Source organism: Ursus maritimus, unplaced genomic scaffold (assembly GCF_017311325.1).
Source record: "Ursus maritimus isolate PB19 unplaced genomic scaffold, ASM1731132v1 scaffold_34, whole genome shotgun sequence".
Lineage (NCBI taxonomy): Eukaryota > Metazoa > Chordata > Mammalia > Carnivora > Ursidae > Ursus > Ursus maritimus.
The window spans coordinates 5,512,873-5,530,944 of NW_024426008.1; the positions used below are offsets into that span (position 1 = coordinate 5,512,873).

The window sequence follows — 18,072 nt, forward strand, 5'->3', positions numbered from 1 at the left end:
TTGGGGATCTGTAGCTTTTCGAGCAGCATGGAAAGTGCAGGATCGAAGCCCAGACACAAGGGACTCCAGGCTCAAGGATCTGCCCTTTGGAGGATCTCAAGCCAGAATTGAGTACACCCAGCAAGTAACACTAACTAGAGAAATTAAGTGGCTACTTAGAAATACTCATGCACAACACCGCAATGTTGTCACCCACTCAGTGGAGTGACAAGCTTGCATATAGAACACAATATGGTTGTAGTTCATTGTCCTAAGGTATGTAGTCATCTGTACTAATGTATCTACTTAATCTGAATTGTTAAGTAGATGTAAAGAAACAGCGAGCTAAGAAGTAATTATGGACCACCCATTTAGGCCCTAGGACTCCGATTTGAAAAGAAGCGATAAAACAAAGCCAAGAAATGTCTCAAGGGTTATTTTTCCAGCACCAACCAACACCCACAACACCCCCATTATTCCTGTTGGAAATCCTCCAATGGGAGACATTGTTCCTCCTGAAAATGTTAAAAAGCCAAAGCGTACACTCTACTAGGGGTAAAACAATCCCACTACGTGTTACAAAATACGTCCAGAGGTGCCCTTGTCACCACTTATGCCTACTCTACCCCAACCCAAACACACACACACACACACACACACACACACACACACACACATCCCTTCCTCTTGCATGAACTTGAAAAAGGCAGGCCCCATCCTTGCGCTCCACAAGTTTCAGATTCTGCCACCAGGTGGCAGGAATAATCAAGAATTAGCAGGAATTACCAAGAAGCTAGGGCTGCTCCTCCTGGAACCAGAAAATGTCAGGATTCTGGAAAAGATCACAAGAACACTCAATCAAAACGTAGGTAGACTGAGGCTGAGAAGGTGTGACCTACCCAGCATCACACATGTAATTAGGGACCCTGAAGACCGGCACCCTCATGTACCTGTGTCTTGTATTTCCACTAATTCATGCTGAGTTTTATTTTCAACTTTTCATTAAGGAAATTTCCAGCATCCATGAAAGTGACAATCATAAAATGAGTCCCTAAACGCCTACCAACCAACTTCTGTAATTAGCAACACTTTGTCATCTTTCCCTACTGTATACAGCGCCCCCTACTGTATTTGTTACCAAATGCTCAGATGTGCCACGTGGCCACACCAGTTAATGCAATATTAAAATCACTGTGGTTCATTCATCCAACAAAGAATTGCTAGTGTCTCTTATGTGCGGGGACTGTTCTAAAGTAAGATATACAGCCGTAACCAAAAGGGCAGGTATGGCAACAAGGCTTTCATGCCTAAATCACGCATGTGCCACAAGTTAGATTTTATTCATGCTCTACAAACTCTTGTGTTTCGATAGATGCAAAATCAACCCAAGTTAGAACTGTCATTCTTTTATAGCTCCTTGGGGCCAGCCAGAGATCTAAGATTAAAATCAAAGTCATACACTTGTTCTTCTTTCAAAGACAAGGCCGAGAGGCCTAGCAGAGGACGTTTCCTGAAAAGCTATAGGGACCTACCTGGCACAGTTTATCTATCTTGTTGCCTTACTTGGAATGAAGTGCCCGGGGAAGGCAAGTTGGGATGAGATGGGAGAAAGATTGGACCCCCCTCAAAAAAAGTGAAAGAGAAATGAACCAGGTGTCTGTCACATCTGGAAACAGCAGCTCAGGGGTGAGGACAATTCCTCCAAGAACACAGCTTACTCCCTTCCTTAAAGTAAAATCACAACAGCCTGACAAAAGAAGGCATTTTTCTTATTCTCATTACTACCAGAGATTGCTTTAAACTAAACAAAACTCATTTTAGCATCTCAAATGTCCAACATCTAAGAAGAAAACTATCTGGTCTACGTTTTGCTTTATTTTATACGTTGGAAGCCTGTGTTAGGTGACACACCCTAGCCTCAGCTCTGCTTATTATAAAGTCACATGCCTTAGATGGGGGCACCCGGTCCACCCCTGTCTTTTTCTCAAGTCGGACCACACCACTCCTTCTCTCAGAGCAGAGCAAAACAGAAATCACCTGCTTCTTTACGAGCCCAAGATTCACTAGTTCCTTCTTGATTCAGCTGATGCGTCCGAACACCTCATCTTTGCCGCCCCCTCCCTCAAAAGTCTTCTAGGTCCCGTTTCTTGAAAGAATGTTTGGGTTTTTGGTTCTGAAATTGTATTTTTGCAATCTGTGCTTTTTTCTTAGAATGAAGAAGACTTTGATGAAAGCCAGAACACATCAGGAAATAACTCGCTAAGGTGTAGAGTTGAGCAAAGCAGAGAACACAAAACGGCCAAGCAGGTACTCCGGTGATGGTTGAGTGAATCTATTACCATGGTAACCGCTGTGCAACAGGGACTGAAAGCTGTGGGGACAGAAAGTGGGCTCTCAGCTGGCACTCAGAGGAATGAATTAAATGGTAATTAGAATGTGTAAGGCAGCGTCATGAAGAAAACACACATGCTCAAACAAAGAGATTTTGTGTCGCTACACCTGTCCCCAGAGTTTCCTGCTGGGGAGAGTACATAGGCTTTCTCGGACACTTCACTAGTACAGACTCCATGCTCCATCCTAAAGCAAAAAGCACTGGCATAATACAAAGCATCTCAATTTTAAAGCAAGTGAGGCAGATGAGGAAGGTTCTAAGATACGGTCTAAAACTGTCCATCATGCCCTAGGTTTCCCTCAGGGACACCTAAGTTTACAGCAGACTGAGGCCCTCCATCAAACGGCCACTTTTCTTTTTTATATATTGAATTCTGGGAAGGAGCTCATTTGAAGAAAGCCTTCTGCTACTAAAAATCCAGCAGATTATCCATGTAGATCATCCTTTTTTTTTCTCTTTTTTTTGGTAATTCTGGGTGCCGACTATCAAGCCATTTATTGGTGGGAGTTATTCTCATGATAAAAAGACTAACTTGTTTGACGTAGAAAATGTGGAAGATTATTGTAGCAAAATTTGGAAGATAAAAAAAAATTACCTGTATAATTCCAGAAAAAAATCAGTGCCTAACATCTTAAAATATGGCCTTTTAAGGCAAACATACACCCACATGCCATGTCACCTATATTGGGATCATGCTATCTATATTACTACTGTGTATTTTACTTAATATATTGTAAAAAAAAAAAAGTGTCCGTTTCACTCATTATTCAACAAAAGAAAACAATACTTCTGTCCATACAAAACCCGCACATAGAAGTTTATAGTACCTTTATTCATAACTGCCAAAGATATCCTTCAGCAGGTGAATAGATAAATGAACTGTGGCCCATGCAGACAATGGAATATTCTTCAGCCCCAAAAAGACATGAACCTTTGAGCCATGAAAAGACATGGGGGAACATTAAATGAGTATTGCTAATTAAAAAAAGCAGCCTGAATTGATTACATACTGTATGATTCCAAGTATATGACAAAGGAAAATGCAAAATGGTGGAGACGGTAAAAAGACCAGTGGTTACCAAGAGAAGGGGGAGGGACACGTGGGCAGAGCACGGAGGATTTGGGGGCAGTGAAACTACTCTGTGTGATGCTCTTATGCTGGATACATGTCATTATGCATTTGTCCAGACCCATAAAATATACAACACCAAAAGTGAACCCTAATGTAAACTACAGACTTTGGACGCTAATGTGTCCATGTAGGTTCATCAACTGCAACAAATGTACCACTCTGGTAGGAGACAGTGCTGATGGGAGAAGCTATGCGTGAGTGGGGCAGCAGGGACACGGGAAATTTCTACTTTCCCTCAGTTTTGCTGGGAACCTGAAATGGCTCTTTAAAAAATGAAGTCTTTTTTAAATTGTTTCACAAAACAATCAAAAAAAATAGATACTTTACTATTATAAACAAGAATATAAAGAGCAAGGAGGAGCCACTGGATTTGGCCACAATGGTCCTTGGGTGACGTTGACAACAGCCATCTCAGTAAAAGTCTGAGTGAGTAGGATGCAAGGGTCACTAAAAGTAAAGGCAATTCTTTCAAGTGGCTTGGCTGTGAAGGGAAGGTGGGAGGATAGATGTCCCATGACTATGGGGTCAAGGAGATTTTGTTGTTGTTATTGTCGTTTTTGGTTTGTTGTAAGACGGAGAGAGGTGCTCACTTCAGCAGCACGTATGCTAAAATTGGAACGATAGAAAGAAGATTAGCATGGCCCCAGCACAAGGATGACATGCTAATTTGTGAAGCATTCCATATTTTAACACCAAAAAAGCATAAACCAATTAAAAAATGGGCAGAAGACATGAATAGACATTTCTTCAAAGAAGACATCCAGATGGCCAACAGACCCATGAAAAGATGCTCAACATCACTCATCATCAGGGAAATGCGAATCAAAACCACAACGAAACATTACTGCACACCTGTCAGAATGGCTAAATTCAAAAACACAAAAAAACAACAAGTGTTGGCAAGGATGGGGAGAAATAATGAATCGTTGAACACTGCATCAAAAACTAATGATGTACTGTATGCTGGCTAACTGAACGTAGTAAAAATAAATAAATAAATAAATAAATAAATAAATAAATAAAATTAAAGAAAAAAAAAAGTGGGGAGAAAAAGGAACCCTTGTGTACTGTTGGTGGGAATGCAAACTGGTGCAGCCACTGCAGAAAAGAGTATGGAGGTTCCTCAAAACTTTAAAAATAGAACTACCCTGTGATTCAGTAATTGCATTACTGGGTAATTTACCCAACGAATACAAAGAGATACATGCACCCTTCTGTTTATTGCAGCATTATCTACAATAGCTGAACTACGGAAGCATCTCAAGTGTCCATCGATAGATGAATGGATAGAGAAGAGGTGATATATATATACATATAGGAATATTACTGGGCTATGAAAGAGAATGAAATCTTGCCATTTGCAACAACATGGATGGATCCAGAGAGTATAATGCCAACTAAAATAAGTCAGTTGGAAAAAGACAAATACTGTATGATCTCACTCATATGTGGAATTTAAGAAACAAACAAACAAAAAAACAAACAAGAAGAAAAGAGATAAACTGAAAAACAGACTTAACTATAGAGAGATGGTTACCAGAGGGAAGGTGGGTGGGGGATAGGTGAGCTAGGGGAAGGGGATTAAGAATACACTCATCATGAGGAACACTGAGTAATGTCGAGAGCTGTTGAAGACTATATTGTATAGATGAAATTAATATAAAACTGTATGTTAATTATATTGAAATTAAAATTTTTAAAAAAGAAAAACGTCTGTACCAATCTGATAGGTAAAAACAGATAAATAAAGATGGGAATGGGTGGGGGAAAAAAGAACAGTTAATGTCAGACATTCCATAGACAGTAGGTAACTTGAAATTTCACTGTAAGAAAATAATAATCATGATTATTTAAATCAAATATTTGTCACCACTCTAACTACTGGCTAAGGTAGGTGTTAGATGGGAACGAAATGAATAAGGCTCCTGTCGACCCCTGTCCTCAGCAGCAGCAGCTTGGACTCCACCGGTCTCTATTATCCTTCACCTTCCTAATTCCTGGGGTCCAGCCCAGAAAATGAAGGTAGTCTACATAAAACGTATAATGGAGTTTCACATCAAAGGACTATATGACCTTTGAAAATCCTCTCGGCCCGGAGACATGCTTACGACTTTTTTTTTTTTTTCCCCTAGAGAGGGGGGTTGGCTAGAGGGAGAGAGAGAATCTTAAGCAGGCTCCACACCCAGCACGAAGCCCAACACAGGGCTCAGTCTCACAACCCTGACATCACGACCTGGGCCAAAATCACAAGTCGGATGCTTAACCAACTGAGGCACCCAGGCGCCCCACTTATGACTCATTTCTGAATTCTCTCACAGTATAGAGAATCAATGGCTGCCTGGGATATGACAGAAAACGAAAGCTGAGATTTGGCGTTATTGCTCTTAGAGCATGTTCAAAACTGTTCCACGTCTGCATACTTTCTTGTCACCTTCCCTTGCCACGCTTACTATAGCTGGACCTGTTTGAGCCATTATTGCAAAACGGACGGAGGCAGGAAATCCTCTATGCTATCCTGAGATCAGAATGGGTCATGGATATTTAAAAGTTAGAATGGTACCTAGAAAGATAGCCCAGATATATACTTCACTCCATTAATTAGAGCAAGGGTTTGCTGAGAAAGGGAAATACTTCCAAATTTAGGCCACTGATAGAAGGACCCTAGTTTCCAAGGGAAGGTTTATCAGCTCTTGAAGATACGGGGCTCACGCTCACATCTGCAGATCAAGCCTGGGGCTGCCAGGAAAATAAACCAGCTTGGTCACAGTCCTTTGAAAACCAGGGCTGGCAGAGTATAAAAGGAGATTTATGCAGCTTCTGATATTAAGTGCATTTAGCTCGTGCCTGAAAACAGAGCAGGGATTGAATGAATGATTGCGGTAGAGACAGGAGCAAAAAGTGGAGATATGAGCCTATTCCCTAAAGAAAAGGAGGAAATACCAACAGCTCCTTTGGGAGAAAAAGGAGAGAGAAGTGTGATCCTGGATTTTTTGTGATTAAAGGGGAAAATGTGTGCATAAGTAGATAATAGGAGTTATCTTCTTGCATAATAATTTTAAAAGGGCTTTTGTCAGTCCTTTGCCAAAATTCTGAGCAAAAGAGATGAGGGTCCACCATGCCCAGGATTCTCATTATTCCATCTGCTGCAATGTTTGATTTCCAGGACGAAGAGCAGATCACCATTGAGCAGGATTCTTTAAGAAACAAAGAAGATGAGGAGGAGGATGCAGAGACACATCAAAAAGGGTACTGGTTTAACCAGAGAACTAACCATACTGACTCCTATTGGTTTTGCCACTTTGTTTTATCCTCATCTAATTTCACACACTTATTATTATGTATTACCTATTCCCACCACTACCCAACCCCCCTTCCCTACCACCCAGCCAACACCATTTTCAGAAAAATTAACGGGTCTCTATGATAATCACCGTGGTAAATTCAAACTGCTGATGTCCTGGGAACCCAATATCCAGGACAGTCTTCTAATTAAAGACATAAGTTACCAACTAATTGCTCCAGGCCACGCAAAAGTAGTTAATTCATCTTCTCAATGTCAATCAATAAGCAATTGATTTCTCAAAACCCAATCCGCATCAAGTCCCAACAAACTTGCTCTTACGTTGTAGTACCCTGAAGGTATTCCAAGTCCTTATTGCCCCATGAGGTGAGAGAGGCAAATCATTTTCTTTCTTTTTTGGACCAGGAAAATGAAGCTCAGAGAGGTGACTTACTCAAGATTAATCAGCTAGAGAGGAACAAAGCTACTTAACAATTTCAGCTTCTGATTCTTAGTCCAAGATTGTCTGGTCTGTCATAACACTCAAGTATTTGTCAAGTTTCTGAATGCCCATTTAAATTTTATTTAAATTTCTATGTCTCTCAGGAACTTTGTTTTTGGTTTTTGGTTTTTGTTTGCTTGGTTAGTTTTTTTTTGTTTGTTTTTTGGGGTTTTTTTATTTTTGTTTTTGTTTTGGGTTTTTTTGTTTTTTGTTTTGCATCATAAGGTTATCTCTGCAGTTGGTGAGAATTAGGATTAAAAGCTCTTGTCACATATACAGTATCCAAAATATTTACTACCTCAGAAACCTGCGCTTAGTTCCGTCTTTCATTTTACTTTATGGATCTCTGACCCCAGGAGCTGAGAAATTCTCTTGGTTTCTTAACCAAGGTTTCTTAATGTTAATGGGATAGAAGCAATCACCAGGAGGATAGGAGTGGTCTAGTCAAGATAACCAAATGGCTGAGGGGAGCCTGGGTGGCACAGCGGTTTAGCGTCTGCCTTCGGCTCAGGGCGTGATCCCGGTGTTGTGGGATCGAGCCCCACATCAGGCTCCTCCGCTATGAGCCTGCTTCTTCCTCTCCTGCTCCCCCTGCTTGTGTTCCCTCTCTCGCTGGCTGTCTCTCTCTGTCAAATAAATAAATAAAATCTTTAAAAAAAAAAAAAAAAGATTTTAAGATAACCAAATGGCTGAAGCCTCTATTTCGAGCTACTTTACTTTATGCAGGGTGAGATTGCTGTCTTGGACCACACACATTCCGTGCAATTAAAGAATCTGATGAATCCAGCCTAAAGTACGTGAATGTGACCGATTCGATGGTGCCCTCCACCCCTGCCACTTTGAAACACGATCAGAAACTGAGGTTGATGGATCATCAGCCTTTCCTAAGTTCAACCACGAAAACTTAGTCTTTACCGAACTTTTATTTCCTTCGTATCTTCTGGATCAGTGTTTCTAATTCACTCACATGCATAACACCAAAGTTTTCATGAAATAAGACTCACCATTACTATGTGTGATATGCTCTCATACATCTTATTCTTTCTTATTAAAGATGGGTGTCCCGCACCGTGCCCTTCATGATCCACTGATGGGACCCAACCCACAGTGGTAGAATACTGTTCAGATAAGCAACACACACTACCGCTTCATTTATCTGGAAATTTAACATATGCCTGTCAAGCAGCATGTCATGTCCAAGGTCCTAGTGCTATCAGGCTCACATCTGTTCTCCAGGAAGTTAGCCAGTCAAGGCTTCATCACAGAATATGATCAAAGAAGACAGCAGGAGTAAAGCACAGAGGAATGCCTCTGTCCAAGGAGATGCAAGAAGGTGTGAAAGGAGTGAGGGGCTTCGGCTGTGCCCTGAAACGTGCAGGGGGTGTAGGGGTTGGACACGCAGGCATAGCTGCTGCAAGGTGGAGAATGGAGGAGAGGTCCTAGCTCAGGGCTGAGTCCTTTGAGACCCTGGAGACGAGGAATCTCCTCTAGGGACTAGAAGTGGCCTAGAAGTGGCAATGATTAAATGTGTGAATAAATTCCTTCCTCCAGTGGGAGAAGAAGAGGTCTCCATTAGAAGGGGCACTGAGGAAAGAGGCGAGTGCAGGGAAGCCAGATTTCAGGGCAGGAGTGGAGGGAACCAGGAGCACCCCAGGAGAAGTAGAGGACGGTCTCTGTGTGTATGGCCCTGGGACCCTTCCAAACTCACTCGCTGATGGACACTGTCCTCCCCAGCAGAAGTGATCAGATGCACACATTGCTCACTCACGACCCACCACCCCCTAACAAAGCTCTGGACAGAAACAAAGGCATGCCAACAATGCCAGAACTTTCTAGAAAGCTATATTACAACCTGGCAGTTAGTAGCTCTGAAAACCACAAAATCCTTCTTTACATTTCAAGCACCCAGTGAAGCCTGTCGGTCTCCCACTAAAAAATACGGTAAGCCGGGACAGGGAACAACCAACTTACTTAAACCTTGTGAGACCAGAAGGGAGGAGAGTTTCTAAAATCGACATTTCATAACCTTGGCCTAAAAGCTCTTAGAGGTCCTCATAGTCCAGTGAGAAACACTCCCGTCTTGTGATTTTTTTTTTTTTTTTTTTTTTTTTTTTTTTGCTTTTGGTTAGTTACCATCTCCCCTGCTCTGTTTCCAGAAGCACATTTTCTGCATATCTGTGAGCCCTCAGGGCTTGGCACATCCACGCGGCAAAGGCTGATGCAAGCCACGGCTGACTGTAGTCTTAAATGAGATGAGTATCCCATTTCTGTTTCGTAGGACATACACTTCACTAATTCGTTCGTTTGCTTGCTTGCTTAACGAAGCTTCATCTAGCTCAGTATGTCCGTTTATTTCATGTTTTTGATGTCTACCTCTGCCTGCCTTTTTGTTTTTGTGTTGTTACAGGTATCTGGAAAGGAAGTATGATACGGTTTGTGATTTTTATAAGAAACACAAAACCACCGTTTGGTACATCATCTGGGGCATCTTAATACTAGGTAAATAAAGAAAGGAGGATGGATGCCAGTGTCTTTTTTCGAGAATCCCCCAAATATTAGTTTTCTGTAGAAAGAAAAGAAATCTTTCTAATCTTCTTGTTCCCCTGGACTTCAGTGAATCCCAAGAAGCAGAGAGGTTAATCGAGAAGCCCCAACTGGAGGGTCTCGCCTGGAGTTGCCTATGCAGATTGTTTCCCTGTTCGGTCTACGCAGCTAGCAGCTAATTATTTAGGTCCCCTACTCTTACGGCCTTTGTTGTTGTGATGTATTTAAGGGTCGGTTAATGCAAACCCAGGTACCTAGAAAACATGGTGATACAAGGTGGGAACCTACTTGCACGGGGCAATCTAAGCAATTCATACTTCGTGCAAATACAATGTGAGCAGGAGTTTAGGGTCATGTAGGCTATTCCCCTTGCCTATCTTTGCACATAAGCAGGCCTTCTATTTTGCCTCCTCCAGAGCAAAGTGTTCCACAGCCCATTTTGAAGAACACTCCTATCTATAAAATGTGAACTCTCGCACCCAAGTCCACTGACATGAATTCAAGATCACTGCACCTCCAAGGTCAGTGGCTTGGTTGGTGCTCAGATAGCTGAAACAGGGAACAGCAGGGTTGAAAGCTTCCTCTGTACTGGGCCAGCTAGTATTCTAGGCTTTTCCGGCCATGCAGCAAACACCGCACAACTCTGCATTCAGTGGCTTCTTGATTGAACCTTCCCTTGGCTGAGCCGTGTCAGTGCTGGAGGCTGGTCGGCAGCTGGTGCCAGTGATGGTCCCCATCTGTGCTCCCTTTCACAACAGGTTACCTGGCGATGGTGATTGCAGCTTGTGTGCTGAACTTTCAGAGAGCCCTTCCCCTTTTCGTGATCACCGTGGCCGCCATCTTCTTTACAGTCTGGGATTACTTTATGGCCAAATATGAGCATCGAATCGATGAGTGCCTGTCTCCTGGCAAAAGGGTCCTAAACAGACACTGGTCCTGGATGAAGTGGTAAATGCACCCATTCCTCTTGTTGCCTTTGAGGGGGATGTCAGTCTTTTCCAATACTGTTCCAAAAACGTGTTCTGAAATTGCTCCCTCATTTATGGGCTATTGAAACTAGAAATAACTGAGTTATAATGCCTTCATTTTACAAACAGGAAATCAAGGCCTAGATAGGGCAAAAACTCATAAGATACGTTCAAACGTCCCTACAAACTGCTTTCATTTCAAGTGCCACTAAATGCTGTCCAAACGATGGTACAGTTCTGACTTGGGGAGGCAGCTTTCTGCTCTGGACCTGAAGCTGGCCTCTTTGAGAGGAAGACGCTGTGAAATATTAAAGTTGACTCTTTCCTATAGGACCCCATATCCTATGAGTGACCACTCAGGGCTTTTCCCTCAACTTCTTTCTGTGGGGCCTCCTCTAACTCCAGGCAGCCTCAGTGGATTGGACACAAGACAGGTTCTCCCCAGAATGGCTCACAAGGGATATACCAGGAAAGTTCACAAACCCTTGGCCTAATAACACAGGATTGTGCAATCCCAACACAGCACGCTTTCTGGCTCTGCCCTCCAAGCTATGAGTCAAACTTGTCATGCCCCCTGGATCCGCCAAGGAGTCAGAACACATCCTGAAGTCCAACTTAGCTCTCTGACGCTCCGCTAAAGTCCCCCATCTTCAGAGAACACATTTCAAATTCTCCCCTAAAAGGAAGAAAGGTAAAATCTCTCCCATCTCCCAAAACGGAAGTGAGGACTCACCCCAGAGCTCTCAAAGAAATCACCAGACTTCCCTCTCTAAAGATCCCTTCTCACCTCTGACCCCTTTGTGTGTCCTTGAACCAGCGAAGAGTCCAAGAGCTGTGGAATGTGCTTAAGGCAGTGCTTAATTTTATTTATTATTTATTTATTTATTTATCTATTTATTTATTTATTTACTAGCTATTTGCCTTCACGGCCACAGTGAAAGAGGGTCTGTGCAATCTCTAGAAGCCTAACTTCCTGGTGCCAGGGTGTGCTACCCTTAATAAATTCTGTGTTTGTTAGTTTAAGCCTGCTCCAAATTTTCAGGTTAGCACAACACATGATGCTAATGCCTCCTTTCTGATTCCTTTAGGGTGATTTGGACCATACTGATCCTGGCAGTTATTCTCTGGCTGATCTTTGACACCGCCAAATTGGGCCAACAGCAGCTGGTGTCCTTCGGTGGCCTCATAATGTACATTATCCTGATATTTCTATTTTCCAAGTACCCAACCAAAGTAAGTATGAAATCGATCTTTTTCAGCTTTTTCCCTCTTTTTTCCCCCTCATGTTTAAATTGCTCAAAATAATGAGTGTGAGAGAATTTCACTGCTATTCAGTATTTGTCTTACCTTGCTATGCTATTTTAAGTGGCTAGGGTGCCTTTCTTCCCAAGCTTTCTTAGTACCAGTTCTCTCTCATTTTTCATTCTCAGTAATTTTCCAGTTACACCACCAGGGAGGTGTTCTCTCCTGCCCAGTCCAATTTCTACTCACGTACCCCACCTCCCTCCATCAAACACACAAAGAAAATTTATCTATTTTTGATGCCAGTTTCCCCAGGCCAGTAAATAATTTAATATTCTGCCACTGGATTCTGCAGTTTATCAAATTTCTATTTGCAAGTTCGGTTATTTTACTGCAAAAATCTGTCCTTAAACAGTTTTGTTCCCACTGAATTCAATTCTCATTCTCATCCTGTCGGCCTGTAACCCATTAAATGGGCAAGAATTTGGAGACATCGAAGCCTTCACACACGACTCAGAATGGCAAACTCCAGAAGATTTTACTGGTTTTCTGAAAGGTTGACCCAAGAAAAACAAGTCACCTAATAGGATCCAAAGTGCTTGCCCGCCTCGGGTCAGCATCGCTGCTGGCTTCCATGCCTCCGATCCCACAGTTCTTTGCAGCCCACTCATCTCCGCACCAAAAATGAAAGCCTGCTGCACTCCCTGGCTCTGCATTAGAGTTAATTGGTTCCTTTTACAGTGAAATGAGAGCCCCTCAACAGGGTGGAATTTCACTTAATTCACTTACAAATTGTCAGATTAACAAACCTTGGGCACACAGAGAGAAGCCATGTTCTGCCTTTCCATTTTCCAGACGGGAAATAATTATATGTCTCTAACATTTACAGCACGACGAAGAGGACCAGATCCTTCTTCCTTTAATGGCCCCTCTAAGACTATTTTTTGTGTTTAAGTTATTTTATCATGATATAATGATTACATACTCTCCAGGGACAGAAGCCTGCAAACTCAGGATTTGAAAGGGAGAATGCAGCCCTGAGATCTGGGGGCATGATTCTATCGAGGGATTCTCTGCTCACAACTGCTTTGGCCTCCAAAAGAAGGTGGATCATAGGCCATGCGTGAGAAGCTTCCAAGGAAATAGTGACCCTCTGGGTGTCTATGCTGAGCTTAGCATTCCTTTTCTAGTAAGCTCTATGTCTTCATCTTTCTGCATAGGTTTACTGGAGGCCTGTCTTTTGGGGAATTGGGTTACAGTTTCTTCTTGGGCTCTTAATCCTGAGGACTGAACCTGGATTTATGGCTTTCGATTGGTTGGGCCAACAAGTTCAGGTAAGTTGGGTTCAAACGAATATCTTGCTTCTAAGTGTTTTTGACATTTGGATATAATCCTCAAGACACGTCAGAAGTAAGTTCCTTCATCTGCACGAGCTGAGCCACATTTTTGTTTGTGTAGAATACATTAATCTGTCTAGTTTATAAATATTACAGTTGTCCCTCCCCATATCATCCACTGCCTCACTCCCTTATCCAGACTGTCCCTTTCATCCTGCCCCAGAAGTGTCACACTTCTAAGATGGTTCCACAAACAGAGAAACAGAATTCTTTGCATCGAGTGCTAACTAGTGCCCCCTGTGTGCCATCTATGGCTCGCTGGAACAAATTGACACACCTGGCTCCTTCTTGAGCGTCCTGGAGTCAGACTGAATGTCGCAAATGACGAGAAATCTGTATGCAGGTATAGTTCAAAAATCTACTTCCATGCCATCCATTGGAGCAGGGAAAGCTATGAAAATTTACCTTCCACGTCTAACCAGCAAGTTTGCTGGGCTCTCCCTCTGCAGAGCCGGGGAGGTCCTGCGGACTCTAACCACCAATTCTGTGGTTGTAATGATCGTCTGTTTTCCTTACTTTAACGCAGACCTTCTTGGAATATACTAACGCTGGTGCTGAGTTTGTCTTCGGTGAGACATACGCAGAACACTTCTTTGCATTTAAGGTAAAGCCAAATCCCATTTCGAAGTAGTTACTTCCTTTTCAGTACCTCCTGGGTCTTTGCTGATGTTCTGATAGAAACTGACCAGAAACCAGATATACACCTGCCGGGCATGTCCTAGGTGGATAGCACTTCACTGCCTTTTTCCATTTATCAGATTTTATCTGAAGTCAGTAGATTGCAAACATTTTACTTTGTTACCATAGCATGGAGGGAAACATCTACAGGAAGTCAGAAATATACAAATACTTTTGAGGGGGCTCCTAGCATTGCCTGAGATACTTCTGAAAACTCATATGGGATAATAGTATCTGAGGCATCAGGGAAAGGAACATTCGATCGCTGGCAACGATGACGCATAGGGCCACCGATGGCTTCCAGGCCCGGGATCAGTGACAGCTCTGTGCTCAGGAACCCCCTCCGTCTCCCAAAAGGAGAAAGCTGCTCACCCACACTAAACTCTGTTCTTCCAGAGCCATCTCCATGCTAAACCTTTCCTGTCTTCCCTTCAGTGCAGTGGGCAGGAGTCTGGGCCTTCTCCCAACCGAAGGAGAGACATTATGCTTCAGGGGAAAGGTCAAGCTGGCCTCCCTGCACTCCCACAAGCCCCAGGAAGCTCACATTCCCCTGTGAAGACCCTACAAATACTTGTTGATGAGGCAGAAAGATGAATTCGGCTTTTCCTTCAGCATTCTTTTTTTGTGGTGTTATTGTTCCCACACTTCTAACTTGTTCTCTCACGTAGGGACTCTGAGTTTACCTTCCAAACTACCCTGGCTTCAGTTAGGTCAACATTTATGATGAATCTGTTATTTAATTGCTCTTTTTTTTTTTAAACTGTCAATTTGATGCTTTGGTGCCGAGTTACAAACCGAGATAGAAATATGCTCATATCACGAATTGAACCCAGAATTGGGAAAAGTCACCAGGAAGGCATAACTTGCTGCCCAAACTGCACCAGAGTCTTTAGACATTTCCTACCCACCCAGCCACCCACCCACCACCTCCCTCTTCCCCAGAGCAGTGGCCTCCATCCTTTCTGACAAAGCAGAATCCCTGTGGGAACATTCAAGAGATAAGCTCCTTTAATTCCCTGAAGCTTTCAGGAAGGCTCTGCTTGCCCATTAAAGCCAATAAAAGCACATAAGAGGCTGAGCTCTGAATAATGGCACAAAATGTCTTTTAATATATATTATTAATAGATTTTTCTAAATCAGATCCTGTACAAATTGTCCTCGGTCATTCTCTGCCTCTGGTGGCAGCCTGTCCCTGGTCATTTAGCTGGGAGAACAGAGGGGAAGGGGTACAGATCGGTAGGGGTGTGGAGGGACCCAGCCCCCAGCTCTGTGTGTTCTCTGCAGGGTAGAAACTGTTCACTGTGGAAACACAGGCTGCATTGAAGGCACCCAAATAGCACCAGGGAAACAGGATGCAGAAAAAGACCATGGTGGTATCACAGAAGCAAACTAGTTTCCCAAGTTTTTTTTTTTTTCGTGATTAAAAAAAAAACTCTATCAGTAAAATAATTATTACTTTAAGAGTTAAAGGATGCATGCTTGCTCTGTGGGAGGCAGTGTGTGTAAGCACCTACCGTGCTGTATCGAATCTGTGAAGCCTCTATCAGTAAGGACCTGAGAGGCTACTCACACTCCATTTTGAAAGGATCCTCTGCTAATGAGGCTGTTTAATATCAGAACTTCAAGAATATCTGCCAGTGGCCTTCAGTTTGTTGATCTAGTGCTTACAAATTCCCCTGAAACTGCACTCCTTCTCTGAGAAACCACAGTAAGACAAGATCATCAAAGAGAAACGAACATGTCCGGTTTCCTATGAAATATACTCAAGCTTATCCAGAGCAAATTCAAAGAAGAGACAGCAGACGGGGGCGCTACCTGACTAAAGTGTCATTTAGTTCAAAATGACATTGATGATGATGATTTTGATGATGTGTCGGCGGGAATAAGGAGGCAGAAAAGAGACCTGATCTGAATTCTACTAATCCTACTGAGGCCAACATCAACCCGTGATTGCTTTCATGCCCCTACCTCGCCCCCAGGTCCTGCCCATCGTGGTTTTCTTCAGCACCGTAATGTCCATGCTCTATTACCTTGGACTGATGCAGTGGATCATTAGAAAGGTACTGGGACTTGAAGGGATTGGGCGACAGGTGTACAGCCATTATTTCAGGGAGAAAGTCTTAAATGCCTTTTCCAGGTTTTCCCGAAGTGCCTTTCTGTTTGCACCAAGATTCACCACCACCTCCTCTTCCAGCCCGTTATTAGACCCCAACCAAAAAATCCTACATGCAGCCCTGGAGGCAATTTTACCTAAGGGACTTCTAATGGGGCTTTTTTTTTTAATAATAATTTTTTTATTATGTTATGTGAGTCACCATACAGTACATCCCAAGTTTTTGATGTAAAGTTCCATGATTCATTACTTGCGTCTAATGGGGCTTTGACTCGCAGTCAGTGGTTACTGGCTATCTTCATAAAACCTTAGTAATTACTTCTTTAACCAAAGAATTGACTCCAGCAGAGCAGATACCTTTGGGGAGAACAGCATCCTTCCTTCATCCTGGCTGTCTTCCCTGTGCCGTACACAGAGTCCCTGCTTCTCCTCGGGACATTGCAAAAGTGGATGTTCTAGGAGTTGTTAGAGGATTCAAGCAAGAAGCAGAAGCTGTTTTGCATTTCTGGGGGAGTTTGATAAGCATACACAAATTAAAAAAAAAAAAGGTCCCAAAAGTTCATCTCATTCCTGCCACCCCAGCACTGCCAGTTGTGTGACACTTGTGTTAAATGGGAACATGAGGAAATGTGTAAGCTAGTTTGAATGCACACACAAGCCAGGCAGTGCATACAGGGTTTGGGCACAGCCGTAGCCCTCCTTTGACCCTTGTAAATACATAAAAGAGAGGGAAGGAGGGAGGGAGGGAGGGAAGAAGAGACAGAGAGAGAGAGAGAGAGAGAAACCAGAACAGCAGCAGAATTCAGAATTTCAGCAAGAGTGTGCCAGGGCCCATAATTTTCTGATTGTGGACTTAAACGTTCAGAATTGCTGTGCTCGTGTCTAAGCAGAAAGGAAGGAGAGAACGCAACAGGAGGTCTCCATCCTGAAGTGGGCACCACAGTCTCTAGCTGGAAGGGCCAGTGCAGAAGTGGGACCACAAATCATGTTCCTTTGAGAGTTTAGTAGAAAAGCCTAACCCTCCACGACATCCCACTGCTTATTAGCTGGGTGATCTTAGACAAAATAACTAAACTGTTCCGTGCCTTGGATTCCTTTTCTATAAAATGGCTGTGATCACAGGACCTTCCTCAAAGGGTTATTATGATAATTAAATGCATTACCTGGATCAAGAGCATAAAACAGTGCTTGGAATGCAGTGAAGCTTGTCATGACTGCTAGCAATTATTATAATTTCATACACTTATACCATGTTTCAATAGACAATTGTTTGTGTAATGAATGTATGAATTCCAAATATATACAATGACTCAGCCCTACCATTCACATAGGAGAATTGGCTGGGTCTGCTCTGTAGACTAGATAGCGTACACTCACGTTTAGCTCCATCACTGGCCTGCCAACAATGGTGGAAGGCATTTTCCTCCAAAGAGTTTCATCCCTACTTTGAAGTTGCATATACAAACAGCTCTTCACTGACGTTGTCCCTTGTCCCCTTTTAGGTTGGATGGGTAATGCTAGTTACTATGGGATCATCTCCTATTGAATCCGTAGTTGCTGCTGGCAATATATTCGTTGGACAGGTAAGTTGTAATCTCAAAAAAAACCAAAACAAAACATCTGTTGAAATGGATACTCTTCCTAGAAAGTAGAATAAGAAATATAACAGTATTATTGTTTTGTAGTGTCGGGAGAAGGGTGTCAAAATAAGGAACCCCCAGCATTGACAATGTCCAGATTCCAGAGAGAGAGAAAAAGAGTGTACGAGAGAGATCCCTTCCGAGTGTCCCAGTGCCCTAGTGTCCAGTTTGGGTTCTTGAAAGTTTATGGAGAGGAGGAAAGATG

At 42.9% G+C, this 18,072-nt stretch overlaps 1 protein-coding gene and 1 non-coding gene across 2 annotated transcripts in view; both read left to right on the forward strand.

The window, feature by feature from the left end:
• SLC28A3 (solute carrier family 28 member 3) overlaps nt 1–18,072 on the forward strand; it is a 48,231-nt gene that overhangs the window by 17,337 nt on the left and 12,822 nt on the right. The window contains exons 2-10 of the mRNA XM_040620123.1: nt 2,191–2,286; nt 6,667–6,749; nt 9,693–9,784; nt 10,588–10,777; nt 11,886–12,030; nt 13,260–13,373; nt 13,963–14,040; nt 16,094–16,174; nt 17,730–17,810. Of these exons, the coding sequence (XP_040476057.1) occupies nt 2,191–2,286; nt 6,667–6,749; nt 9,693–9,784; nt 10,588–10,777; nt 11,886–12,030; nt 13,260–13,373; nt 13,963–14,040; nt 16,094–16,174; nt 17,730–17,810 (960 nt within the window). The remainder of the gene's footprint in view (nt 1–2,190; nt 2,287–6,666; nt 6,750–9,692; nt 9,785–10,587; nt 10,778–11,885; nt 12,031–13,259; nt 13,374–13,962; nt 14,041–16,093; nt 16,175–17,729; nt 17,811–18,072) is intronic.
• On the forward strand, nt 4,086–4,192 carry LOC121100154. Its single transcript, XR_005831895.1, has one exon. It is a non-coding gene; the product is annotated as a U6 spliceosomal RNA (small nuclear RNA).